The following is a 15,116-nucleotide window of genomic DNA, read 5'->3' as shown; positions in this document are numbered from 1 at the left end:
TGTCCCCACTGGGACTTTGCAGTTTGCATGGCTAAGGATGCCCGAGGATGCTCACCCATGTGAACATGCAGCCAGAGGCTGCAGAGGGCTGCTCAGGAGCTGCATTGCCCACTCGTAGTATAGAAATAGGTGGGAGTCAGCATGGCCTTAAGCTCGACACACTGGATTGTGGTTTGTGTTTCTTTGAGAGCGTGCCCCAGGAATGGAGATAAACAGAGCAACAGAGGTCTTCCCTGCTGCCCATGGAGAACCAGTGCCAGAGAGCTGTGGGGTGAGGACAGCCATGTGCTTGAAGGTATCCATGGCCAAGTGGTGGCTGAGGCTGGTTTTGAGGAACTCCTGGCTCTGTGGATTTGCCTGTAGTATAAAACCAAGGGGTATACTTATTTTCAGTGATGCTGAAAAGTGGAGTCTGTGATGTCCCTCGCTCAGGCATTTGTGAACAGCTGCTTCCCCTTGGGTCTAGGTTGGAAAGTATGTGAGAAGGGAAGCGTTTGCCAGGGTTGGTGTGCACCTCCCTCTGCGATAGGGCCTGGGGAGGGAATGCACTGCATTGAGGGTGTGGGCTGTGAAAGAGCAGGACCAGGGGTGCTCAGGTGGGTGGATGGATGGGCCCACGGTTACCCACAGCCACCTGAGCTGTGAGCAGCAGGCTGTGCGCTGAGCCCAGGCTGAGGGCAGTACCTGGAGCTGATCTGTGAATCCACAGGTGAGCTGTGTTCACCTTTCAGGATGTACCCTGCACGAGGAGGGTGTGTGCCCTTAGGACACGGCCCAGGCTGCGTGTGTGCTCCTGGCTGTGGGATGCATGCCATGTGCTTGTAAAACACACCTTTGGTCATGTCAGTCCTTGTGTGCACTTAGCCTGCTTGTGCAGACCACGTGCCACATTTGTGGGGTGGCTGTGGCTTTTGTGGTGTAAGAGACTGCTCAGTGACAGGGGGCTGTGTTTGGAGGGTGGTTAGGCAGTAGGTAATGCTCCAGTAATACTATATGTAATACCCTCAATAAGAGCATCTCACCTGTATTATCAGTACTTCTGCATCTTCCCACTTCCCATGTTCCTTCTCTTCAGAAATAACACCAGAGATTATTCAGGATTTCCTCTTACTCAGCCAGGAGTGGCTGTGACACAGCAAGAAATAATCCCCTCTCAGGTCAAGCCAAAGCCAAGTCACCGTGCCTTTAGGCACGGCTCAGGACACCACAAGCCGTGGGGTGCTCATTACAGAGAGCTCTCCATCATGTACTGCACGCATCTCTGGAGGGACAGATGTAAAAATGACTCTGAAAGACCTGGGGAGAAGTGGCATTTGGTGACCCTGCTGTGAAGGGAGCCTGCAACTGTGCAGGAGAAGCAGAGTTAGGATGGTTGTGTGTTAGTAGCAGCCCCAGGTGTGCTCTCTGGTTGGAATGGTAGGATGTACCTTTTCTCTTGTGCTCTCTGTGCTGGGAGGCTGCTGTGATCTGCCGTGTTGGTGGGTGAGAGCAGCCAAGCAGGGCTGTGGCTGGGAGGAGGTGGCCCATCTGTGGGAAGGGCAGAGGTCCCTGAGCGTAGAGGATGTGTGTGCCCTGCCCTGCACCACTGCCAGGGCAGGGACCAGCCTCTCCTCCAGCCCTTGGCTCTGCCTCAGGAGCTTTGTGAGCCCAACTCCCTGTTGTTGTGTGAGGCTCGAGCAGGAGGGGTGGCGCACCCTGACCTGCTCCCACCCACCTCTGCCCTGCAGGACCATGAGAAGCAGTATGTCGGCTTTGCCACTCTGCCAAACCAGGTCCACCGGAAATCTGTGAAGAAGGGTTTCGACTTCACCCTGATGGTTGCAGGTGAGACTGTGCATGGATGTGGCTGGGCCACACGGTGGGTGCATGGAGGTGACCAGCTCTCTTTGCTTCCCTTTATGTACTCCCTTAGGAACTGGATGCTCCCCTTGTTCTGGTCTGGTCCTTGTCTCGGATCTTGCTTTGCTCCCCAGCCTTTGTTGCAGTTCCCCAAGGAGGGATGGGCCCGTCATGACCCACTCTAGCAAGCTCCTTCTCCAACAGAGTGGCTGGTCTGGGTGGTGAAGGCAGAGCCGGCCAGGGTCCAAGGGAAAGGAAGGAGGGGGGCATGGAGGAGCTGGGAGATGACGTTTGTACAAGGATTGAGACATCTTGCAGCAAAAGTCCTCCCACTGCTTGAAAAATTTAATGCTGATAAACAGCTTGTGACAGCTCATCTCTCTCACTTCCTCTGGCTCAGGATTCAAAGCCTTGTTCAGAGTTTGATTTGTAAGTCAATTAGTGGGTCATGTCGCTTGCTTCTCCCTCCTCCCCTTTGCGCTCTGTCAATTAGGAGAGTCGGGTCTGGGCAAATCCACGCTGGTGAATAGCCTGTTCCTGACAGACCTCTACAAAGACAGAAAGCTCCTCAATGCAGAGGGTAAGTTGGGGACAAAGCGGGTGAATGTTCTTGTGCCTAGAGATCTGGACTATCCTAAGGAATAGTACTTCGGTTCCTGTAGCAGCTACAGGCTTGGCTGGATTCCAGCCCTGTTGTTTGTTGTTGCCCTGCACTCCTTTACTGGCTACAGGGGCACTAGTATTTGAGCAAAAGGGGTTTGGCTGTAGGGCCCTTCTGTCCTATACAGGGAAGATGAAGCTGCAGAGCAGCATTAACACTTTGGGTTGAGTTGTTGAGATTTGTCTTCTGTTATTGGATGCTGGAGTGTGGTAGAGATTCCCCTTCCCAAGTGACTAGACAAGATGTTCAGAACAGCTGGGCTACAAGCACTTCAGAGCTGTGCATATCTTCGCAGTCTGTCTGCCTTCTGCTGGCCTCCCACAGTACCACTCCCTTGAGGTTCCCTAGAGGATGATCAGGTTTTTGAACCCCATGTTACTCTGTGCTCAGTGATAAGGAAGGAGCCGGGTTGTTGTGGGTGTGAGTGGGGATCCCCAGCACTACTCCCTGGCTTTAACTCACGTGTTCCTGTTGAAAGAGAGAATCAACCAGACGGTGGAGATCGTCAAGCACACGGTGGACATTGAGGAGAAGGGTGTCAAGCTGAAGCTGACCATAGTGGACACACCAGGCTTTGGAGATGCTGTTAACAACACTGAATGGTGAGCAGGCCACCACTGCCTTCCTCTTAGTCCTTGGCCACATCTGTTTCCTCACAGGAAAGGGGGTCTGGCAGTGGGAAGGGGATGATGCTGCCTCATAGTGCCTAGGAGACACTGTCCTGTTAAACACATGATTTTGTTTTGGTTGATTTGCCCATCCCAGCTGGAAGCCCATCACCGACTACATTGACCAGCAGTTTGAGCAGTATTTCCGTGATGAGAGTGGCCTGAACCGCAAGAACATCCAGGACAACCGCGTGCATTGCTGCCTCTACTTCATCTCGCCCTTCGGGCACGGGTGAGTGCCCTCACTCTGCAGCCAGCGTGTGGCTCAGCCCAGAGGGAAGACCCTTGGATTGCCCTGTAAGACTCGTGTGTTGGTAGGGCTGTTGGCACAGAAGAGCCGTCTGGATGCTCTCCCTCAGCTGAGCATCACACCACCTCCCTCCCTGTTGCTGGCATGACAGGCTGCTCTGATCAGGCAGAGCAGATCTCTCCCAGGCCTTTGTTGTGTCGACAGCCTTGCAGCCTGTTTTGGAAATCAGGAGAAATAATGGCATGCAGACTTGCATCTTCCTGTCTAGCTAAGCCTGACTGATGGGTAGGAAAGGGAATTTTGAGCTGCCTTCAGTCCCTGACCCTTGCTGGCTTGCGTGCCAGCCTGGAGCAGCTGGAGGGGCCGCATTGGCTGCCTGCAGCACAGGGCACCAGGAGGGAGGCTCTGGGCTGTGGCCTGGACAGTATTTACCTTGGAACAGAATAAATACCTGGCCTGTGTCTGAGACATTCAGTGGCTAAAATCTGAGACAGCTTTCCTGAGGATACAGATCAAGCTGAGGGCTGTCCTTTTCCCTTCATGCTGGGTGGGTGGGAGAGGCTGGAGGGGAAGCTGCTTAGTGTGTCCTTGCTAATAGTGTCCCTTCTCATCTCTGCTGCAGGCTGAGACCTGTGGATGTTGAGTTCATGAAGGCTCTGCATGAGAAGGTCAACATTGTGCCCCTGATTGCCAAAGCTGACTGCCTGATCCCCTCTGAGATCCGGAAGCTAAAAGAGAGGGTGAGATGCTCTTTCTTTCTACAGGTTTATACCTAATGTGGTGGTAGGGATGGGCTGAGGAGGGAGGAGACATATATATATTTATATATATGTATGTATATATATACATATGTATATAGTGTGTGTGCATATGTATATATACACACAGTACCTGCAAATCTGATTGCAGCAGTGCTCTGCTGGAGAAGGGAAGTGGTGTCTGCAGAGAGACCAGCTCTGGAAGAAACAGCAAATCCTTTTACCATCTGTAGGCTACAGCAAACCCATGGTAGCACAAACAGGGAATAAACCCAGCATTTCTGTATTGCTGAATGTTGTGTCCTTTGGTTTTGTCTTGCACCGACACAGATCCGGGAAGAAATTGACAAATTTGGCATTAAAGTGTACCAGTTTCCTGAGTGTGACTCAGATGAAGATGAGGAGTTCAAACAGCAAGACAGAGAGCTGAAGGTAAGGAACCTGCTCAGCGGGCTCTGGGAAGTCAGGCTCATGGGTGTGTAGGTTGCTCCAGGAGTCAGAGCTGCCTTACGTGTGCCAAAGGCCTGTGCTACTGATACCCAAGGGACAGCCTAAGTTGGCTCACGTGGTAGGTGGCCTGGAGAAGGTGCTGATGTCCTTGCCATGAAGTCGAGTGACATGAAGACATGGCAGTTCTGCTGTCCCACCAGACAATGTCAGTCGTTCCTCAGTCTTCCCCAGCCTGTGTGTTTCAGATGAAGGCTGTGTTGTACAGTATTTGCAAACACCTGTTTCTGAGTGATTCCATGAGAAAGGAAGAGTGATTTGTGAGTGATGAGGCACCACTGTGACACATTAGTTGCATGGGGGGAGACAACATGATCATATGGGCCTGTCTGGAGGCCCCAGCAGCCCAGGCCTGAACCTCTCCCAAGCTGAGCCAGCCCTGTGTGTGCATGCACTGTGGCCTTCTTTCTGCTGTCAGAGAGGTGCAATGGGTTTGGCTTCCTGAGCAGAGAGGAGCAAGCCTGTGCATCCCTGACTGGACAAGCTTGTGGCCTTCATTGTCCCATTTGCTTGGTGTCCCAGCCTCTCTGTTCTGGCTTCCTTCTGGAGGAAAGAAGGGATGCAGGCACTGGCAGAGACACAGCTTCTCTCAGGAGGTCAGGCTGGGAGATACCAGTGCCTTAGGCTTTCTTCTGCAACTGGCTCGTGGATGTCCCTGTGGGGGTAGACCTTTCCTACCAGCACCTGCCTCCTTAATCCTGAGTTTAAACCCATGGAGGAGGGATCTGTGGGCAGCCGTGGGCCGAGCTGGGCTCAGCAGTGCCTCTCATTCCAGGAGAGTGCTCCCTTCGCCGTCATCGGCAGTAACACTGTGGTGGAGGCGAAAGGCCAGCGAGTCCGTGGACGGCTCTACCCTTGGGGCATTGTGGAAGGTAAGCATGTGGTGCCTGGGAGAGGGGCAGGCAGGGGTGGGGGAAGGACAGGCAGATACTTGTAATGAATGGCAGGGGAGACCACCTCTACACAGCCATGACTGGCTGTGACACCTTTGGCACATGGCAGGGGACAAGGCATGGTAGAGACAGAGGCACTGAGACTGTCTCAGGAGGTCTGTTATGGGAATGCAGCAGTCACCCTGCCTCTGAAGCCATGACAGACTGAAGAAGAGAGGCTCCAGTGTGAATGGAAGAATGCCTGGGCTTTAATGCACAAGGACAGGGCTTCTTACTAGGGGGAGTGGCTGGGCATTGCCTAAGCCACTGCCCTCAACCAAACCGAATCATACACCTTCCTGCATTCCATCCTTTGCTGCTGGTCCTGTGTGTGCTGGAGTTGCTGGGATGGATGCTGTGCTGATGCACAATGTGTTTGTCCCTTACTATCTTCCTTTCTAAAGGGAGATGTTTCATAAGGTTTCTAGGCAGAGTAACCCTGGAATGGCTTTTGCTGCTGTTGCTGACTCCCCCGTGCTGGTGCATTGCTTTAAGCTCTTGCAGCTTTAGATCCCAAAAGCTTGTGTGTGCACTCGTGGGCTGGTGCCTGCTGCTTGAGCTGCCCAGCCCTGGCTCTGCTCTCTCGCTGGGTCCGGAGGGGGCTGTGCCTGTAGGGGTGCTGACATTTGGCAGTGGGATCAACTTTGTGAGAACCTGGGCCTGACACAGCGGCTTCCCCCAGCCCTGCAGAGAGGTGAATGGAGATCACCACAGCAGGCACACAGCTGCTGAACACAGCACTACCCTGTGGAGTCCTGCAGTGCTGCCTGGAGCCTACAGGGGCCTTTCGGTCAGTCCTAAAGTCTGAGGAGATGAGCAACCACACTGACTGTGCTCATTGTGGTTATAACAATGATATCCCATGTGCCTGGGAGCAGCATCCTCTTTCAGGGCTCTGCTGTATATGCTTAATTGATCCTCTTACCCAGAAAAAGTCCTGGGAACACAGTGACTTGAGCAGCCTGGCCTCAGCATTGAGAAGCTCAGAGCATCATCGAGGCCTGCACCAGGGCCAGGGGCAGAATGCGGAAGGAGCCCTGGGTGGGGGGTTTAGTCCAGTGTGGGTGCTAGGAGATGAGAAGGGTCTCCCTGGAGAGGGCTGTGAGGTGGGACATCCGAGCACTCTCCCATTGTTGCTTCCCCAGTGGAAAACCAGGCACACTGCGACTTTGTGAAGCTGCGGAACATGCTGATCCGGACACACATGCATGACCTGAAGGACGTCACTTGCGATGTCCACTATGAGAACTACCGAGCTCAGTGCATCCAGCAAATGACCAGGTGGGTCCCCACAGCTTCATCCAGAGGTGGCAGGGGTGTCTCAGTGCAGAGCTGGGGTTGTGCTCACAACAGCTTGTTCATCAGGAGGCTGTGGGTCTGCTGGGGACATGATGGGCTGCAGCCTGGAGAATGGCATTAGGGCGTAAAATAGCAAATCCAAGCATGTCTCTCTCAGCCTGAACCTGTGGTGGGAATGCTTCTGAGAATCCATGTTCCTGTCTGAGGATTCCCCATGTAGATCTTGAGAAACAAGCCTAGAGATTGTTTTGAAGAGCTCTTCCTAGCTGTGGGTGAAATAAATCCAGCCTAATGGAACGGGATAAATCATCTCTCCGGTGGGTGATAGCTGTGTGCATTGCCAGAGAGGAAGGCATTCTGTAGTCTGTGGTTCTGTCCAGATGACAGCATGACCCTTGGGATGCTGTTGTTTCTCAGACAACAGAGCCCAGGCAATTAGCAATACTCTTAACACATCTCCAAAGACATCTCTGCATTGTCTTCCCATTGCATTTGATTCTCTGTGGTTTTAGTCACACTGATCAGAAAATAGAAGAGAGAACACTCACAGGCTTCTATTGACTGCAATACTGGTGGCGCATTTTAGGTTTAGTAGGTCTTGGCTCATTTGTTGTAAACCATCCCCTTCACTTCCTGCCTGAACTGGCTGGTAGCTCTGTGCTGCCACGTTGCAGAAATGGCTGCACTTCACCAAGGAGCAGTCCTGCATGCGTGCAAACATGCAGGTTGGCGCATTCTGTTCGCACACAGTGTATCTCGGTACTTCTGCATAGCAGACGAGCCTGTCTTTTTCAACAGTGAGAACAGGGAGTCCCAAAATAACTATGTTAAATGCTAGAGATCTGAGAGAAGTGTCACAACTGCTATTTAGGTAGGCTGTGTATCTATTAAAAGAAGAGCATGATGAAAAAGCAGTTACTCAGCTTAAGAAAAGGTTGGTTGGTGCCGTTTCTCAGGCATGGTTAGTTCCTTGCCAGTGAACAAGTCTCATAAAACCAGACCGTGGCCATTTCTAGCAGTGGAATAAGGGTCCTCTAGGGAGACGTTTTGGGAGGAGGTCACGAGCTCCATGCACTGGAATGGACTCAATAATGAACCAATGGCGACTCCAAGTGGTGACCGCCTGCAAGTGGCATTTTGAATTCTCAGTTTCAGTGCAGGCATCTTTGGTCATTACCCCCCTGTCCTCTGACTTCTGTAAGCAAGTCGCCTCCTTCCTCTGTTCCCAGCCTGCACTCATGTGCACCCCAGCCCTCATCACAATGTTGCTGTGCCATGCCTGTGTGTTTCATGCCTTCCACCTCCTGATTATGATGGCAGGCTTAGTTATCAGACTTGTAGCGATTAAACTGCTCCTCTGGTTTTATTGCTCTGGAAAGAAAAGGGCCATGGTGAGCATATGGTGCCTTAGGGATGCTGATAGGGATGCCAGATGAGCCAAAGGAGACCAGATAAATTGTCTGTAAATGTCTGCTAAGCTAGCCAATGCAGCTACAGAAGGTGGTCAGAAATGTCAGCCCTTGCTGTGTTTGCTGTCAGTGTGAGCTTGCTTTGAATTTTCTCTGTTAGCTACCCACAAGCTTCATTTTGAAAACTTTCATTGACTTTGGTCTCACCTGAGTCCATCCTGCACCTTTGGGCTGCCCCACAGCCCCTCCACGTGGCTGGGTGCATGCTGCTGCATTGCTGCCAGGTCTGCTGTCATGAGTGACAGCCATCACACGGGGACACCAACACCGACCAGCCTGAGCCATAACTGACTGCGTTTCTCCCTTCTCTCCATCTCTCTAGCAAGCTGACTCAGGACAACAGGATAGAAAGCCCGATTCCTATCCTGCCTCTCCCAACACCAGACACTGAGACAGAGAAGCTGATCAAAATGAAGGATGAGGAGGTAAGAGCCATTTCTGCCTTGGTCTCCTTGGTGTTGGAGCTGGAATATGAGGACTTTCTCCAGGATTTCCTCATGGAGACTGTCCTGGGGCTTCCCACTCTTGCCTCCTACCATCGTGGGCTCCTGCTGTGGAGGACAGGGTGTGAAAGCTGTGCCTTCCTCTCTCAGGGAAATGTGGTTCCATTCCACCTCAGATACAGATGCCTCTGTGCTCAGGCAGGAGTTAATACTACCCGAGGGATCCCTTTGTCAGCTCCAAGGGACTGTGCCCAGTGCAGATGACCATCTTCAGGCCACAGCAGATCCCTTTTTGACTTTCTCTTTTGTGTCTCATACAGTTACGGCGGATGCAAGAGATGCTGCAGAAGATGCAGCAGCAGATGCAGGATCAATGAAAGGCAGGCACTCGGAGGGCAGAGGGAATCCCCCAGTGACCATCTGAGGCCTGGCAAGAGCTGTGGACGTTTAGAAAAGGTTTTCTGTTGTATAGAGACTTGTGGGCAAGAGCTGCACCCGCACCCTCTAATTTATTAGCAGCAGTGCTGGCTTTGCGGTCAGCTGGATTGTGGAGAAGGCTGTTCACTTAACAGTTTACTGATGTGTATTTCTTTTTTAATAATTGTTCATTCTTTTCTTCTTTTTCTTACTTTTTTTTTTTTTTTTTTTTTTTTTTTTTAAAGAAAATAGCCTGGGAAGTCTCTAAGACATCCTAAAAAAGAAAAGAAAAAGATGTCCCTTTTCCATGTACTAATCTCTTGTTTGGGAATGCTCTGGTATTTAAAGTCCTGGTTTCTCTGGTGTACGAACTTGACTATCTGTGTCAATGCACGTAAATGTTTACTCCCAACTGCGGTGCTGTGCCCCCCCTTCCCCATTCCCCTTGTCTGGGGCCAGCACAAGCATTGCAAAGGCAGCCATATCCTCCTGTGAGTTTGACCTGTGCTGATCGGGCTCCTCAGCCTGGGGACAGCTCTGGCCCAGACAGCTGGGGCTGGGGATTTCTCTGTGCACTGAGCTGCTCAGGGGTCCTGGTGGTTGTATGGTTTCCTGCCCAGGTTTTTCTGGGGTTTTTTGTTTAGTTGGTTGGGTTTAGTTTTCCTATCAAAAAACTCCAGGATCTTTGCACTGAGCAGCACAGGACTGAGTCTCTCGAGGTCAGTTAGAAGAAAACATCTTCTACTGCTCTCAGTTTTGTCTTTTCTGGTAGAGAGGATGAGTTGTTGACTGTTGCCTACAAGGAGGAGATGATGTGAATGAGCACTTTCCCAGCCATGGTTTCCTCTCCTGGCAGCCTGGAGGTGTTGGTAGAGGAACCCCAGAGTCCTGCAGTAGCTAGCTGGGTGAGGTTTAGGTCATCCAGCTGCAGTGTGTCTTGAGTATCTGCTCTGAAAAGCACTGTGGCAGCCAGAACACTTGGTTGGGGCTGCTTCAGAGGGGATAGAAACTGTAGGGCTGAAATCCATCCCCAGATGCAAAGCTGGGCCCTAGCCACAGGCTTTGAGGTCCTACAAGTGCATTGCTGGCTCTGACCTGCTGCTGAGAAAAGGAGCAGTTTCTGTAGGCTTGTACCAGAGATCTGCAAGCTGCCTGTCGAGGCAGGTGTGGGGTTGGCATGTGCAGGAGTGTCACTGCATGGGGCTGAGCACAGCCCAGCAGACTTGGCACTTGCTCCTCTACCCTTCCCCTGGGTTTAGGCCCTTCTCCCCCTCCCTGGCCCAGGGCTTTTCCTGTCTCAGTGCTGGGAAGGCTGGTCGATCTGCTGGGCAGAGATAAGAGCATTTGTTGGGCAGCAGCTTCTGTCCTGTTCTTGCTTCCTGCAGTATTTTTAACTTTAGTCCAGCCAGAGCAGAGCCCTGGAGTGTGATGTGGCTGATGGGGCAGGACTCACACTGCCGCGCTTGCAGGGAATCAGGGTGAGAGACACACTTGGCTCTTTTCTCCGACTCCAGGGCATGCTGCCATGGGCTGGGCGCTTCAGCTTCTCTGGCTTCCAGCCTGATTCCTCTGTCTCCTTTCCCCTTTTGTATCTATTCCTCCATCACTGACTCCCCAGTAGATCTACCTGGGTAGGAAGCACAGTGTCAGCCAAGAATGGCCAGACCCTGAATTACATTATTAGGCATGGCAGGGCTTGTCCAGCGGGTGAGTAGGTTGGCTGGTTCCAGTTATTCACTGTACAGAGCCCCTGCTTAGCCGGAACAAGGGGTGTAGGGGCAGGGCAGAGACCCTGGCACAGGGTGGAAGGGCAAAGCAAGGATGGAAGCCCCTTGGCAGAAATGTACAAGGTGGGCAAGAGCAGTGTCCAACAATTATTCTTTTTTCTTTCATTTTCCCCTATATTTTGCTCATAAGCAACAGTGGCAGTGCCAGCCTAGGACAGGGGAAGGGTTCAGCTTGTCTTCAATAACGTGCAGGACCAAGGGGCTTAAGGAGGAAATACAACCTTTCTTTGTGCGATATGCTTACTTGAGCAGGGGAGTAGCCTGAAACAGGAGTTTCCTCCATGTTCATCTTTCAAACAGATTCATTCCTAGAAGACAAAAGAAGACCTTTGCCCTTTAGAATAGACATAGAGGAGCTGCCAGCTTTTATGCTGGGCTGTGTGCAGAAGTGCTGTGTGCTGGTGAGAGCACTGGGTACACCAGTCACAGGCAGGCAGGATTGCTGAGGGTCTGTCCCTCTGGGTGAGGAAGTCTCCATCAGCTCGGTGCACATGGCTCCTACATCAAGTCAATAGACACAAGTCAGTCCTCTACAGCGAGCTGAAGCCTTTGGCTACCAGCTGACAAAAGTTGTTCAACTTGTCCACAGAATGCCCAGGAGTGAGGCACTAGAGATGGCTTCTGTAGAGGGGCAGTGGTACTGCTGAAATCATGTCTCCATGCAGGAGGCTGCCTGCACAGAGCACCAGTTTGGGGGCTGCCTGGAAATGGATTAGAGACGGACATTGGGGGCACCAGGGTTTCAGACTCTGGCCTGGAAGGTGGGATCTCTTCATTAAAGGAGGAACGTTTTGTACTGCAGTGATCTGCACAGTAGGTGAAGAGACTCCTGAACAAATGTAGCTTGGCTCTGGCAGTGAGAAGTGTGGATAGGAAAGTAATCTAATCTAACACCTCCCCTCACACAACCCTCCACAGCCTCATATGCGACCCCTGCACCTCCAGGCACATTCCCATGCCTCTGCCAAGCTTTGCCCTGCTGGGTGAGTCGCTGCAGGGCTGGTGTCCTGCTCCACAGAGCTATCCCAGGCTGCAGCAGGGGCTGCTGGTACAGCATCTCAGACCTCGTGCCTGGCTGGGGATGGAGCCGTGGCATGAACTCCTTATGTGCCGCTGCCTGCGTCCTGCCTGTGCAGTCCTTGCTGCCTTCCCGCATGCCTCCCCCCAGAGAAGGAGGGGGTCCCACTCTTCGTGCTTTGCAATGGTGTTCCCTGCTCCTCCTCACAAACTCTGCTGTGCTTTAACTCTGGCTTGTTCCTGCCATGCAATTTCCCCACCCCCTGCTCCATTCCTAGGCTCTTTGTTTCCTGTCCATCTGTTGGGTTATTATAATATATATTTTTTTGTAAATTTCTGTTTGAACATTTTGTCATTGTGAAAAAAGAAAAACAAAACCTTTTAAACCATATCCATTTTATTAAATGATGATTATTATTATTATTAATGTTTACTACCTGAATTGATCAATGAAATAAATACATTCAAAAAAACCCAACCTCTTTCTATTTAATTTTCAGTTCCCTTGAGCAGTATTGGTGATACGTTATGGGCAGGAGAGAGCAAAACTGACACTGTTTCTCCTTTTGATTCTGTCAGAGAAGGCTTCAGGCAGGGCTTCCTGCATGGGATTCCTGGCCTGTTTGTGTCAGAAGCTAGGTAAGATAATCTTGAAGTTCTTCTATCTTTAAGCTTCCCCTAGGAGTGGTGTCTAAATCAGCAATGGGCATCTGGGCAGGATCCAGTCCTGGGAAATCCAGTTTGTAAGGAGCCAGGGCAGCACTGCTGAGCCTGCGCTGCATGCAGAGCCACAGTGGATCTGGCTCCAGATCAGCTGTGAATAAATGTGAATAACGGTGAATAAATGTAGCACCAAATGCATGAGACAAGGTAAGTTTGCTGAGCAAACTTATCCTGCAGGAAGTAGTCAAGCTGTTCTCAAGTGGAAACTGGGCCCTGCAGGAAAAACTGGGTTCATTTTTTAACCTAAGATCTCTTTCCTGCTCTGCCTGTCAGTAAAACAACTGGAATAATCTGCTTCAACTTTCTAGAAATTTAAAGTTTAATTGTTTTGTTTAGGGCATCAGAGATTTTCCCTGGTTAGGGTGCTGCTTACACCCTAAGTTCTTTTAACATCAGCACATTCAGGATGTTCATCATTTCTGCTCTGTATGATGTGCACAGTACAAGGTAATGGAGAGTTGTGCCCAATGGGGCAACAGTTTCACAATGTAATTTCGTTGTACTTATCCTAAGGAGCATAGCAAATGCTTTGATGGCAGAAAAATATCCATGAAGGTGTGATGGCCTTGAGAAGACAAGATTCTACCTAAATTTAGTTTTGAGACTTGGACTTACCTATTCAAGTGTATTTGTGTAATGCAACTTCTGAATAAAGGATGTGGTCAGTCTTTCTCAGTAACTGCAAGCTGCGCTTACTGAGAGGTGCCGACTCACTTGGCTACCAAAAGAGCAGTCCCTCAGAGCACTATCTTTCCCAATCTGTCATCCTTCCTGTGAATCTGAAAGGTTTGTTTTGATATAGACAGTGAAATGTGAAGAGTTATATTTTAACCCTATACTATCATGAGAGGATGCAGGTGTCTGGAAGATCTTTCTCCGTAGATCAACTATTGACACTAGCGTGGTCACTGGGAGTCCATTTTCTTCCACTGCTAATTAGGAGTAGATTTGTGTCACTGCTTCAAGGGAAGCCTCAGGGTCAGCACACTGCAAAGTGCTAGGTCTCACCACTCTGCCAAATAGTCTTCCTGATGAGATGGAGAAACCAAAAGCCATAGTGCTCGGGGAGTGTGATACAAATCAGTAATGTCACCTTCCAGGTTGAAATGCATTTTGAGTTACTACTTTGCAATTGAGCCTTCGTGATGTTTCTGTTGGACTGAGCCTGTTGGCCCAGAATCACAGTTATCATTACTGTCAGCATCTCTCCTGGCAAATATGTTCTTGTGAGCAGTGTCAGTTCCCATTTCTTGGAATACTTGCTCAATGAAGCCTCAGCTTCCGGTGACATGCAGCAAACTTGCAGGAAGGCTTCATGTGGGAGGTGTCCCTGGGATGAGCCTGACCCTTATCTTGCCAGCCAGCTGCAAGGGGATTATCCGGGGGCTCAGCTATGCAGCTGCAAACACTCTTGCGCTGGCTGGACTGCCTTAAGACCTTGCTCCTGTGTTGTAAAGCCAGCAAGAAAGCAAGGATCGAACTACGCTGGTAAGTCAACAAAGTTACCTTCTGGTAACTTTAATTGTTTATTTTATGTTTATTTTTATTTGCACAGAAAAGCACTGCCTTGTAGGTATGTGTAGTTCTTCTCCTACAGAAGTTAGAGCACCTCATGTGTTTAGTGGTGTAACAACTGCAATACAAAGACCCGTGTCTCCCAGTATGGTCACAGTTCCAGAAGGAGATTATACACCTGCTGGAGCAATGTCTAGCATGGAAAACTCCACTGACCTCCACCCTTGATGGTCAGCAGACTCTGCTGGCCAAGGACTGTTTATCACTTCTTTTCAAAACTGGAAAAACTATTCTTTACTTGTGGTAACAGCAAATTTATTTCTGAATCTTCTTTTGCAGCTTACATGAACAAAGCTTTGCTTATGGTTGTGATTCAGAGCTGTGATAAGGCAGGAGCAGTTTCATATTCTAATTTTTGATTCCTTCACATAAATTTTCTTCACTACCCTGGTAATGCGCCTCCAGTAATGCTGAAAATACAAGCAGCTCTTGTACACTTATGAGGACTAGTGAAAATAAATTTGATGGCTGCAGCTAAGCCTCCCAGTAGCCATCTGTTCATATCCCTCCTCAAATCCAGGGTTGGAAGACCCGGAACATTCCTTCTCCTGTAATAAGAGACCAAGAATTTGCATGCCTCTTTTAACTCTGTTCTTTTCAGAGCTCTCGCATCTCCTGTGAAGGACAGTAAATCCATCCAACTTTAGAAACTCATTCTCAGAACAAGCCAACAAAAGAGCTGGGCTGTGGTGTCAGTCCCAGAGTGTGTGGTGTCTACTTGCCTGGTCTCCACCTCATCCAGTCTCACCAGGGGAGTGTTTGCAGGTGAAG

The 15,116-nt window shown here is 50.4% G+C and overlaps 1 protein-coding gene across 2 annotated transcripts; it reads left to right on the top strand.

Moving 5' to 3' along the window:
- Window positions 1-1,727: 1,727 nt before the first annotated feature.
- Window positions 1,728-9,525, top strand: SEPT5 (septin 5). 2 transcript variants are annotated; one of them, XM_010021943.1, is made up of 10 exons: window positions 1,728-1,824; window positions 2,333-2,419; window positions 2,979-3,102; window positions 3,266-3,400; window positions 4,041-4,158; window positions 4,507-4,608; window positions 5,459-5,555; window positions 6,761-6,896; window positions 8,706-8,808; window positions 9,147-9,525. In XM_010021943.1, exons 1-10 carry the CDS (start codon window positions 1,815-1,817, stop codon window positions 9,201-9,203), a joined length of 969 nt encoding a protein of 322 aa, XP_010020245.1. In that variant the 5' UTR covers window positions 1,728-1,814; the 3' UTR covers window positions 9,204-9,525. The 2 variants fall into 2 exon arrangements, with proteins under 2 accessions (XP_010020245.1, XP_010020246.1); XM_010021944.1 differs by having other exon boundaries at window positions 1,730-1,824; window positions 6,761-6,930; window positions 8,704-8,808; window positions 9,147-9,203.
- The last annotated feature ends 5,591 nt before the right edge of the window (window positions 9,526-15,116 follow it).

This window comes from Nestor notabilis, unplaced genomic scaffold, assembly GCF_000696875.1.
Source record: "Nestor notabilis isolate BGI_N333 unplaced genomic scaffold, ASM69687v1 scaffold17279, whole genome shotgun sequence".
Lineage (NCBI taxonomy): Eukaryota > Metazoa > Chordata > Aves > Psittaciformes > Psittacidae > Nestor > Nestor notabilis.
Note: the sequence above shows the minus strand (reverse complement) of the source record. Positions and strands in the feature narration are given on the sequence as shown.

What these genes read in the sequence shown, in the direction of transcription:
- SEPT5 (XM_010021944.1), top strand. An exon ending in AAAGCTCCTCAATGCAGAGG is followed by an intron (nt 2,420 to 2,978) that starts GTAAGTTGGGGA and finishes TCCTGTTGAAAG; the next exon opens with AGAGAATCAACCAGACGGTG. An exon ending in ATCTCGCCCTTCGGGCACGG is followed by an intron (nt 3,401 to 4,040) that starts GTGAGTGCCCTC and finishes TCTCTGCTGCAG; the next exon opens with GCTGAGACCTGTGGATGTTG.